General features: G+C 35.6%; 1 protein-coding gene across 1 annotated transcript in view; it reads left to right on the forward strand.

The window, feature by feature from the left end:
* Positions 1-13034, forward strand: part of EYS (eyes shut homolog) — a 1577782-nt gene that overhangs the window by 1353808 nt on the left and 210940 nt on the right. The window contains 1 exon segment of the mRNA XM_027604057.2: positions 9359-9579. Coding sequence (XP_027459858.2) covers positions 9359-9579 — 221 coding nt within the window.

Raw genomic sequence — 13034 nt, forward strand, 5'->3', positions numbered from 1 at the left:
TATGAAGCTTTTCGTCTATGTTTTGTTCTTCAAGTTGTACAGTTTCAAGTCTGAAGTGTAAGTCTTTAATCAATTTTGAGTTGATTTTTGTATATAGTGTAATGGTCCAACTTCATTCTTTTGCATGTGGATAATCCAGTTTTCCCAAAACCATCGGTTGAAGAGACACGCTTTCCTCACTGTGTAGTTGTGGCACCTTGTCATGAATCGTTTGATCATACAGGCACAAGTGTACTTCTGGGTTCTATGTTCTGTTTGTATATATGTGTCTATATGCCAAAGCCATGTTCTTTTCATTACTGTGGCTTTGTAATGTGCTTTCAAGTCAGGAAGTGTCGTGTATCCAGGTTTGTTTTCCTTTCTCGATATTGCTTTGGCTATTTGGGTCCGTTTGTGGTTCCATATGAATTTAAGGATGATTTTTTTCTATTCAAAAAATACCATTGGAAGTTTGATAGGGATTGCATTAAATCTGTATATCACTTACATAGTATGAACTTTTAACAATATTAAGTCTTCCAATCCATGAACACAGGAAGTTTTTCCACTTTTTTGTGTCTTCTTTAATTTCTTTCAGCAATGTTTTATAGTTTCCAGTGTAGAAGTCATTCATCTCCTTGGTTAAGTTTATTCCTAAGAATTTTATTCTTTCTGATGCTAAGTGAATGGAATTGTTTTCTTAATTGCTTTCCAGATTGTTCATTGTAAGTATATAGAAGCACACTGATTTTTTATGTTGATTTTGTATCCTGCAACTTTGCTAAATTCATTTATTAGTTATAATTTTTCATGGGCTCTTCAGGATTTTCTATATATAAGATCATGTCATCTACAGAGATTTTTTCCTTTTCTTTTTCCCGCCTAATTGTTCTGCTAGGACTTCCAGTACTGTGATGAATAGGAGCAATAAGAAGGGGTACTCTTGTTCTCTTCCTGATCTTAGAGAAAAGGTTTTCAGGTTTTCACCATTGAGTATAGTATTAGCTATGGACTTATCATATATGGCCTTTATTATGTAAAGTAATTTCCTTATATTCCTAGTTTGTTAATTCTTTTTATAATGAAATAATGTTGAATTTTGTCAAATACTTTTTCTGCGTCTGTTGATCGTGTGATCCTTATCTTTTGTTCTGTTAATGTGGTGCATCACATTGACTTATTTTTTATGTTGAACCATCCTTGCATCACAGGAATAAATCCCACTTGGTCATGGTATATAATTCTCATAATTAAATGTGCTGTTAAGCTTGGTTTGCCAGTATTTTATTGAAAATTTGCATCTTTATGCATCAGGTATATGAGCTTACAGATTTTTTTTCTTTTAATGTCTTTTTCTGTCTTTAGTATCAGGAAGATGCTAGCCTCAGAGAATGAGCTTGGAGTATTCACTCCTCTTCAGTTTTTTGGAAGAGTTTGAGAAGGTTTGGTATTAATTCTTTCTTAAATATTTTGTAGAATTCTCCTGTGAAGCCATCTGTTACTTGGCTTTTGTTTGTTGGGAGGTTTTTGATTACAGATTCATTCTCTTATTATTCATCTGTTCAGATTTTTTATTTACTCATGATTCCCTCTTGGTAAGTTGTTTGTTTCTGGGAATTTATCCATTTCTTCAGGGTTATCCACTTTGTTGGTGTATAATTATTCATAGTTATCTCATAATCCTTTTTATTTCTGTGGCATCAGTTGTAATGTCATCTTTCATTTCTGATTTTATTTGAAACTTCTTTTTTTTAATTAGTGTGGCTAAAGGTTAGTAATTTTGCTGATCTTTTCAGAAAACCAACTCTTAGTTTTACTGATTTTTCCTAATGTTTTTCTGTTCCCTATTTATTTCCGTTCTAGTTTTTATATAATTTTAGTCTTGCTGCTAACTTTGGACTTAGTTGGCTCTTCTTTGTCTAGTTCCATGAGGTATAAAATTACATTGTTGATTTGAGATCTTTCTACTTTTTTACTAAAAGCTTTTTGAGCTATGAACTTTCTTGTTAGTACTGCTTTTGCTACATCCTATAAATTATGGTATATTATGTTCCATTGTCTCAAGATTTTTTCTAAAATTTTTAATTTCTTTTTTGAACATTTCTTCTTTGAAACAAAGAGTGCATTACTTAATGTGCACATACAGTTGCAACATGGGGACTAGGGGTGCCAGCCCCCCACGCAGTTGAAATCCATTCATAATTTTGACTCGTCCAGAATTTAACTATTAGCCAATTTCGACGAGAAGCCTAACTGATAAGGTAAACAGTTGATTAATGCATATTTGTATGTTATATGTATTTATATACTGCATTTTTATAACAACGTAAGTTAAAGAAAATACTATTAAGAAAATCATAAGGAAAACAAACATATTTACAGTACTATACGTGTATTTATTGAAAAAAATCTGCATAGAAGTAGACCTATTCAGTTCAAACCCATGCTGTTCTAGAGTCAGCTGTATTTGTGAATTTTCCATCCCATTGTATTTGGAAAAGATAATTGGTATGATTTCAATCTCCTTAAATTTGTTAAGACTTTTTATTTGTGATCTAACTATAATCTATCCTGGAGAATATTCCATATGTACTTGAGAAGAATGTGTATGCTGCTACTGTTGGATGGAATGTTCTGTATATGTCTGTTAGGTCCATTTGTGCTACCATGTGGTTCAAGGCCTCTGTTTCCTTATTATCTTCCAATTGGATGCTCTAGCCATTATTGAGACTGGGATATTAAAATCTCATACTATTATTGCACTGCTGTCTATTTCTCTCTTTGGTTTTGTCAGTGTTTGTTTCCTATATTTGAGTGTCTGACATTGGATACATATATATTTATAATTGTTATATCTTCCTGGCCAGTTGACCCTGCTAATCATTATATAATGTCATTCTTTGTCTCTTAGGACTGTAGTTGACTTGTCTGTTTGTCTGAATAGCTATAGCCATTCCTGCTCTTATTTGGTTACTATTTGCATGGAATATCTCTTTCCATTCTTTCACTTTCAGCCTCTATGTGCCGTTAAACCAAGTGAGTTTCTTATACTTTGAATATAGGTGGATCTTGTTTTTTTTTATTTTTGTCTTTTTTCTCCACTCAGTCACTTTATGTTTTTTGAGTGACCGTTTACTCCATTTACATTTAAAGTAATTATTGATAAGTAAGAAGTTGCTATTTCCATTTCATTGTTTTCTGTCTTATAGCTTTTTTGTCCCTCTTTTTCTCCCTTGCTCTCTTCCTTTGTGTTTCACTGATTTTTGTATACACATGTGTGTATGAGACATACTTTGATGCCTTTCTCATTTTCTTTTTTAAATTTTTTATATATAGTGTATTTGTGGTTATCATAGGACTTACACAGAACATCTTACAATTATAATAATATATTTGAAGCTGATAACAACTTAACTTCAATTGCTGTAATCTTCAAGCTCTAATCTTTTACTTCTCCCCTCTCCACACTTCATACAATTGAGCTCACATTTATATCTTTTTTATATTGTGCATACATTGACACATTTTATAGTTAAAATGTTTTTATACTTTTAACTTTCATACCAGAATTACAAGTGACGTATGTCCCACCATGACAGTATTACAGTATTTTATATTTGTCTATATATCCACCCTTACCAACAAGCTTTATATTTTCATATGCTTTTATGTTGCTGTTTAGAGTCCTTTCATTTCAACTTGAAGGACGCCCTTTAGCATTTCCTGTAATGTAGATCTACTAGTGATAAGCTTCCTCAGCTTTTGTTTATTTGGGAAAGTCTATGTCCTTCATTTTTTAAAGGACAGTTTTGCCAGATACAGTGTTCTTGTTTGGCAGGTTTTTGTTTTGTTTTGTTTTTGAGCACTTTGAATATGTCATCCCACTCCCTTTGGCCTTGAAGGTTTCTGGCAAGAAATTCACTGATAGCCTGATAGGGACTCCCTTTTATGTGACAAGTCACTTTTTTTTTTTTCTGCCCTCAGAATTCTCTATCTTTGACTTTTGACAATTTGATTATGTGTCTTGGTGTGGACTTCTTTGAGTTCTTGCTTATGGTAGTTTTTTGGGTTTCTTAAATCTGGATGTCCATTTTCTCCCCCAAATTTGTGAAATTTTCAGTCATTATATCTTTCTTTTTTAATACAGTAATAAATGTTTGTCTTCATTCCAACTAAAAGAATCAAGTAAGAAAATACTTAATTTTCATGTTTATTAACAGTCATTGTATCTTCAAGTAAGTATTCTGCCCCTCTCTCTCTCTCTTCTCTTTCTGATACTCCCATAATGCATATATTGATCCATTTGATAGTGTCTTATAAGTTCCTTAGGCTTTCCATGCTCTTTTTCAATCTTTTTTTTCTTTTTAGTCCTCTAACTCAATAATTTCAAAGAAACCTGTCTTTGAGCTTGCTGATTCTCTCCTCTGCTTGATCAAGTCTTTTGATGAACCCCTCTAAGTGATTTTTTTCAATTTAGTTTTGTATCTTCAGCTCCAAAATTTCTTCCTGATCTTTACTATATTTTCTCTGTGTTGACATTCTCATTTTCTTCATGCTTCATTTTCCTGAACTCGTTGAGCATCTTCATGACAGTATTTTAAAATTCTTTGTTTTCTTTAGGGTTAGTTGCTGGAGATTTATTCTGTCCCTTTGATTTTTCCTGTTTTTCTTCCTCTACCTTGTATAATTCGTGATGGGATCTACACATTTGAAAAAACAGACATCTCTCCCAGTCTTTATGGACTTGCTCTGTATAAGAAAGGACCTTCACCAGTCAGCCCAGCTAGAGAGCCTGTGAACCTCTCAAACTTTTCTGTGGATGTATTTTCTGTGGACTTGTGTGTGTAAATTCTCTATTACAGGAATTTGCCAGTTTCTTTTTTCAGGCATTCGTAGTCTTTTGCTCCCTCTGGTGTCTGTCTACAGTTCTTCAGGTTCTCTGGAGCTGCCACAAGCCACCCAGTTCTCTTTTGTTCTCAGCAGCCCCAGAGTTTCTAGGGTATATGGGTCATGTCAGAGTTCCAAGTCAGGCAAAATAGAAACCGGTCCCTCAAGAAGGCTGTAGAAAAACCAGAATGTTGGAAGCATGCTCTACTCTTCTCCACTCCACCCCCTTGCTCTGGTCCCAGTGAGAGGCCACCAAACCATATCAGCCTCAGTCTGCTGCATCAGTGGTCCTCTGGAGCAGCAACACACCATCCAGCCCTCTTTTGTTTTAGCGATGGCCAGGCATCTACAGTGTGGCAGGTCCTGTCAGTGTTCTAAGACAGGGTAAACAAACTTATTCTTCAGTCAACTCCCTGAAAAGCCATTATTTTGGATGCACAGTTCAACTCTTTCCATTGCCGGGGAGAAGGCAGAAGTTAAGGGCGTTTTTGCCCACTCTTCCCACTGAGCTACAGGGCATGTCTGTGGTGAGTGAATGCATACTAGTCCAAACCTTTGCCTTTGTTCTCAGCAGCCCCCAACCTGGCACACTTTTCCTGTCAGCACTTAGATTCAGGCAAGACAGAAATTAGTCCCTTGGACAAGCCCTGAAAAGTCTGCACATATATATGTTTCAGTCTTCTATTTCCCTCCCCAGAGAGAAACTGGGAGCTGGAAGTTTTCTTCCAATTATGCCTCACTGAGTCTGGGGGAAAGCTTTGGCCAGTGAGTGTCACAGATTTTCCTCTCATCCTCAGTGCAGCTGTACCCTACTTACCTAGGGTACAAATGCTTCTTAACTCAATCTACTCATTTCTCACAAAGGGATTTGGTCTGTGTATTGTTGTTGAATTAGTGTCTCCCCAAGGGAAGAAATATCTGGAGCTTTTTATTCGGCCATCTTGCTGATCTGTATATTGTATTTTCTAAATATTTCATTTCTTTGTGATTTCATTCCCCAGATTACATTAAATTTCCTTATAGACAAGAATAATCCCATATCCTTTTTTTTTTGTATTTCCACTTTCCTATATCACTGTGCTCACAGGGTAGCAACTCAGTTCATTGATTGCTTCACTAAAGTTCAGTTCCTTCTTTGACAAAGTGAGGAGGTACTATTTTGAAAACATTTCCTAACATAGAAAGCCCTAGGAATCAGAGATTTAACTGTAAAATATGGGGCCAATGAGGATTTCATTGCTATTTATCAAATTTTTTAAAAAACCCTCTTTGTTTAAGCTACTTGATATTAATCTCATAAGAAATTCAAGAACTTCTATTTAAGCACACTTGCTACCCAATGCTGTATATACTAAATATAGAAAGCTATATTAGAATTAAAGCCATATTAATATTCCTTTTTGGGTGATATCCAGTGACGACCTCCCATATGCTGAATCTAGCAAAACAGCAAGGTTCTATGGCAGCATAAAGTAGAAGAAGCCTAAAAGATAAATAGGATACTGTAAAAAAAAAAAACAGGATTAAGTTTCATGAATCAGGTGATTTGTAACAAACTTATATTAAACCTCCTATTTGTAAGACACTGCTATGGACTCTGAGAGAATCTCAAGATGACCATGTTGGAGGCTCTACCCTAAAAGGGATAAAAATATAGAAGAGACTGTATGATCACAAATTATTATACTATTGGAAGGGAAGAAAGAGAGAGAGAGAGATCTTCTAACTGCAAAGAGATGAAGGGTTGAGATAAATAGTGGTTCTGCGTTTTGAATCCCTTTCATTTAATGCCTCTAAATTTTTAGAAATTTAAGACAAATCATATGTAAGAAGTTATTTAAATAAATCCTTCTTCCCAAACACTTTACCCAACATCTCTTATTCATCCCTATTCCAAGACTTGATGTTTTCTGATTTTGAATTTGCATACAATTCAGAAAATATTAAAAACAAAAATTTGGTAACAACACACAAAAGAAAGTCAGTTCATTTCAATTATAAGTCATCATATTCTTGGGTAAAAAAGACTCCAATAGTTATCGTAAGTAAAAACTACGTTAGAGTTACCTTCCTGTTAACATAAACGTTGTTTAATTTCAGACAGATTTGAGGCTGTAAAACAAAACTAAACATTGAATCAAGATATCATTACAGGGCGCCTGGGTGGCTCAGTTGGTTAAGCGACTGCCTTTGGCTCAGGTCATGATCTTGGAGTCCCGGGATCGAGTCCCACATCGGGCTCCCTGCTCAGCAGGGAGTCTGCTTCTCCCCCTGACCCTCTTCCCTCTCGTGCTATCTCTCATTCTCTCTCTCTCAAATAAATAAATAAAATCTTTAAAAAAAAGATATCATTACAGAAATGTATGTAGACTCCAGTGTCCAAATTTAAATTAAAACAGAATAAAGAAGAGATAAAGCAGCTTCTTATCTGTCTCCACTTCCGGTTTTTAGAAGTTGTTCCCTTTTGCCTGTCTTCTTATTTTATTCCCACATATTATAAAAGAGCAACAGTATTCTTCCTTTAAATAGAAAACTCTGAGAGGAAAGCTCATTTCACCTTGTCATTTGTGGAGTCCTTTTCCCTCAGTCACCATTCATATTTTTCATTACCTTGATGATTCCTCCTTGATTATCTATGTCTGTTCTCTGTGGTTTTATCTTGTAAGATCATATCTTGATGTCAGACTCTATTCTCCATAGTCTGATTCACAAGAAGTTATTAGAAAAGACTTATTTTAAAGACCTGTTTCCTTAGGAATGTTTATACACACAAAAGGCAGCTCTTGGATAATTAAGAGTCTGGGGTTAGAGGAAGTCAACCATTTTAATGGTTATCTATGTGCAGGCAATGGCAGCAGCTTTTTTAGACATTTCAGGACTCCCAACTAAGCTTGAGCCTCAAATCAGAAGAAATACAAGAGCCATCTACTTTCGTTGTTTGGGTGTTTTTTAATGGTCTAATAAATCATAGATAGCTCTATAGACTTTCCCTCAGATCTGCCTACTGCTGACAGAAGAGGAGGATATTCTTCCATCCGCTCTCAGTTTTGTGCTAAAACAGCACACTTGTCAAAGCTGTGAGAGGGTTTGCTGTTCCAGGTGTGTGATCAATACACAAAGATGTCAGAGATCCTCGGTGAGAGAAGGCCATGGCCTTGGATTTGCTGAGTCTGCAAGTTCATCATAGATCCCAGATTGCATTAGCAGTGAGTCACTTATCCTAAATGATAAAACAATTCTGCTAATAGTTTGTTAGAGTAATTAATATAAATGGACTTAGCATATGAGAAAGGATGTGAAAACAGACATACTCCTGTACTGCATGAGGGCTCTATTAATACGCCTTGAGACTTCCGCCCCACAATGCCCAAAGTTAGTCATCTTCTGGGTGACTACATAGCTGAGTCTTTTATAAAGTACACACACACAGAATTAAGGAATGCCTTCAGGAGCAGAACTCGAATCTCTAAAAAAGAACAAGGGCTCAAATAATTGAGTTGGTTTGATCTATTATGGGTCATGGAGATGCTTTGATGTTCCTAGAATTGAACATGCTTCTGTTCTCTAAAAGCACATCTGCATCAAACCAGAACATATTAGTATAAACATTAAGTGGCATTACTGAGCATTTCCCATCCTCTCCTCCCCTTAGAGCCCTAACTTAATTATTTGGCTCTAGTTTTAGAATTCTTACAATGATAGTTTTCCATTTTAGTGTATCTGTAATGTCAATTTAAATACTTTGCAGCTATCAGTTTGGAGTGCATGAATGTGTTTTGGGGATAAGGACATCAGAGACATAAAGTGCGCAAATGCTGCATGCACCTTTCATATGCCAACAGCCCTGAAGATCAGGGTCTCATTACCAGTTCATCCAGAATTCTTTTGTAACTCATAAAATCCTGTTTGGGGAAGCTACATTTTATATACATATAAATGATGAGAATTGAATTTATATATGTTACTGAAGGGTGGGTAGAAAGATTAAGTCACAGTTTACTTTGTGCCAGTGATTTTATCGTCATTCTGGTCAGTGAGTAAATTCTATTTCCAAGTCAGGTCACATTCTGAGCTACTGAGGGTTACAACATCCACATATGAATTTGGGAGAACACAATTCAATCCCTAACAATAGTTAATTAACAAGGTTCTATTTTCTTTATCAGTTATTATTTGGTAATATTCACATTAAAATGCAAACACTTGAGTTCCAAAATACATTTCAGAGTAATCAGTTGCAAGTTTTATTGAATGCTTTTTTTTACTGTTTTATTAGATAGTGTGAGAGATTTTAAAAATGTAAAATAAGGGCCCTTTTCTAAAGTAACTTATCCTACCACCTAGTAGAGCTGACAAAACTAAGCAACAATTACAACCTGTTTTACACAGAAAAATACATTAAAACATGCATTATAAAACAAAACATTCTAGGTCTTTGTCAGATAATCTGACCACACCTTATAAGATGTTTTGGTTGTTATTTTTCCTATAGGTACATTTTGAATAAATGTTCCTTGGCCACATCCCAGCAGATATTAAAATCTATAAGAATGCAGGTCACATTTATGGGTTCAAAGGCTGCATTCAAGAGCTTCAAGTAAACAACAAAGAATTCTCCATCATTGATGTAGCACTACGTGGAAAGAATATTGAGAACTGCCATGTCCCATGGTATGCTCGTCATCTATGCCACAACAATGGCACCTGCATCAGGTTAGTTTTAGCCTCTTGATCTCCAACCTATATCCCATGATTTCAAGTTCTTAAACAGAAACTAGCAGCATTTTCACCTGGGTGATAGAAAAAAAAAGGTCTGGAACCTCTAAGTTTGCAAATGTATCACCTAGGTCATGCACACATATGGTGAATACTTGTTTCTTCAAAAAATTTATATATTATGGCTTCAATGTCAAGAAATACCTGACCTCTGAAAATAACTAGGTGACTGGACCTGATTTTGGCAATTTCAAATGACCTGGTTTCGGCAAATTCAGATGGATCCAAACATAATTTTACCAAGGTGTTCCGCTTTTGGGATATATGAGTGAGATTTTTATTCATTGATAATGGTTTTGATGCATTCATTTTTATTGTGGTTTTCTTTTTTTTGCTTTATCTTCACAAAATAAAAGATCTACTTAGATCTCTAAGATTAAAGATGGAGAAGAATACTTACATCTGTTTCTTCTTTTTGTTTGCAATCTTTACATCAAGGAGGAAAAATCCTATATAACTTTTTTCCCTTGGAATAAAGATTCATCATGCCTATAAGCTTAAGAAGATTTTAATTAAAATTACTTTCTGCTCCACTAAAATGTCTTAAGTTAACCAACCCTGAGGGAGTCTCATTTGGATAGTGTAGAACATTTTCCCAAATTTCTTTAATCCTCTGAGAAATCTTTATTTCAGGGCTACAAATAATGGCAGAGAGGATGCTAAAACATGTGCAGATTATATTAATTCAAATCAAGGAAAAATTGACCAAATCTCACAAGAAATATCTTAATTAATTCACCTCAGTGTTTCTAAGGGGCAAGCTCTCAAGTAATGACTTCACAAAAGTAAACATCTATATGTGTAGTGTGGGAAGGAGAAAAATTTTATCAATAGAGTAGGATAGGAAATGGTAGGCAGAAGTGGGCTCTGAAAACAATCACTGGAATAGGAAATGAAAAATGAGAAAGAGCCAAATGGCAAAGACAAAGAACAGAGGAATGGACAGGTATGATAAAGTCAAGGTGATATATTTACCAAACAATCACAGACTGACCTAATAAATTTGAAGAAAAAGCATGGTTTACTGGAAAAAAAGGATATCAGCTCTTGGGGTGTCTAAACCCTTTGCTTCTGATTAACTCTGTCCAAGTCTGTGCTTTGATTTACACATTGGTAAAATAACAACAGCAATATGGACCTATTTCATGTAGGAAAAATATAACAGGTGAAGTTTTAAAGAGTGAATTTTGAGTTTGAGTGAAGATTACTTCCTTGGCCATGGTTATTTTTCTGAAGGAAGCAAAACCAGGGTCTTATTTAATAAGTATTCTGCTTTATAATGAACTCACCAATGACAATTATTTTTAAAATATGATAATGCAAAAATTATCCAGCAAGATAACCTTCAGAACCCTGAAGGAAAATGAATTTTTGTGTAATTAAGTGAAATAGAAACATGAAAAAAGCTTCTCCTACTGAGTTTCTAATGTCTGAAAAATGTGTCATTCAACCTAAATAAATACTGTCAATGAGGCTTTACCAGTGATAGAATTATAGAAGTGACAGGAATTATGTTTTCTCCCTTTCTACATGTGGTGAACAGACTCTAACATAGTCCTCATCATGCTCTTTCCCAATATTCATGCCTTTCCACGATCCCCTCTCCTTAAGTGTAAATAGGATCTATGATTTGCTTTTAACCAACAAAATAATCAGTACAATACAGTGATGAAATGTCATTTCCATGATTAGGTTACATGAGATTGTGAGCTGCATCTTGCAAGGAGACTCTCTCTTGCTGACTTTGATAAAGCATGGAACAATTTGGGGAAGGTCCATGACATGGCCCTGGGGGCAGCCTCCAGCCAACCACCAGCAAGGAGCTGAGGGGTGGCCTCTAGCTGACAGCCAGCAAATATTGAAGCCCTCAGTTCTACAACTGCAAGAAATTAAATTTTACCAACAACCAAGTGAGCTTGGGATCAGGTCCTTCCCCAGTTGAACCTTGAATAAGACCCCAACCTGACCAACACTGTGATTGAAGCTTGTGAGACTCTTCATACAGAGGACCAGTTAAGCCTTGCCCAAACTCTTGACTCACAAAAACAATAAGATAATAAATAAGTGTTGTTTTAAGCTGCTAATTTTGTGGTAATTTTGCTATGTAGCAATAGAAAACAAATATACTCAAATTTTCTGTAAAAGTGTCCACATCACCAACTCAGAGAAAGAGGTAAGAGTTAGTTTTACTTTGCAACAATAACCATCTGAAATACTGTAAGCCAAATACATGTTAAATAAAATAAACCTTTTATTTTCATAAATTATAAAACCTCACATCACTTCCAGTCTTAGTTATTTAATATGTATTTGAAAATGAAACTAATTATTCTAGTAAGATAGATATAAATAGTCCTAGGTTGATATATACTTTATATATTTATTTTCTTAGATTTATTTCAACAAACATCACCTAAGGACCAACTAAGGGCCAAGGATTCTATGTGAAACAAAGATGTATATTTGAGACACCATCCTGCACACAGAAGCTTTCACTCTAGTATGGAAGTTTTATCAGCTCATTGGGCCTTAGGGTGAATTTTGCCACCAAAAAAAAAAAAAAAATGCATCTGTCTTCTGTCATGTACATTATTCTGGCCTTCCCTATCCATTTCTCAGTCTTTCAACCTCTCAACCCTACTCTAGAGAAATCCACTCAAATGTCAACTGATTTTGGCAAGCACTATTTAAGGTCTTCCAGATCGGTATGTGCCTTTTATTGTTAGTCAAATGGAGACTTGCTGGCTGTGACCCAACAAATAAAACACTTCTTCACATTCTATGAACAACATGATTTCTATCTTGATTGCCAATGCTGAACTACCAAAACGACTCTTTGCATTATTGCATCCAGGACATGCTGGTCCATGGCAACCTGACTTCCATTCCAGCATCTCTTTATGCACACCAGCACCATAATATGCTGGAAGTGGCTAGTTCCAGAATAACAACAAAAATAGACTTCTCAGAAGGATCATAAGAACAGTCCCTAGGAGGTCAAAAGAGCACAGATAGCTATAAGGCTACAGGGAGGATGATCAGAATCGGAATGGTATCTTCACTCCTCTGTCCTAAAACACCCATACCCAACCATAATAGAGCACTCCAGCAGTCTGTGCAGCAAGTCATAAGAAGAGCTAGAATACGCACTGAAGGAGGACTCCCAATGAGGCCATGAGCAGCTTCAGTCCACAGAGAGGAACACAGACCAAAGAAATAAGTCACAAAGAGCCATCACCATGACCAACACCCTGCCCCCAGCAGACACATACCCATACTTGGAATACATGGAACAGTGTAGTTTTCCAACCAAGAAACCTAGAGAAATTCTGCTACTGAGCCTTATCTTGACTTGGACAAAATGAATCTGAACTAGCTTAACACCTTTGGCA

This window comes from Zalophus californianus, chromosome 7, assembly GCF_009762305.2.
Source record: "Zalophus californianus isolate mZalCal1 chromosome 7, mZalCal1.pri.v2, whole genome shotgun sequence".
NCBI classification, from domain to species: Eukaryota; Metazoa; Chordata; class Mammalia; order Carnivora; family Otariidae; genus Zalophus; species Zalophus californianus.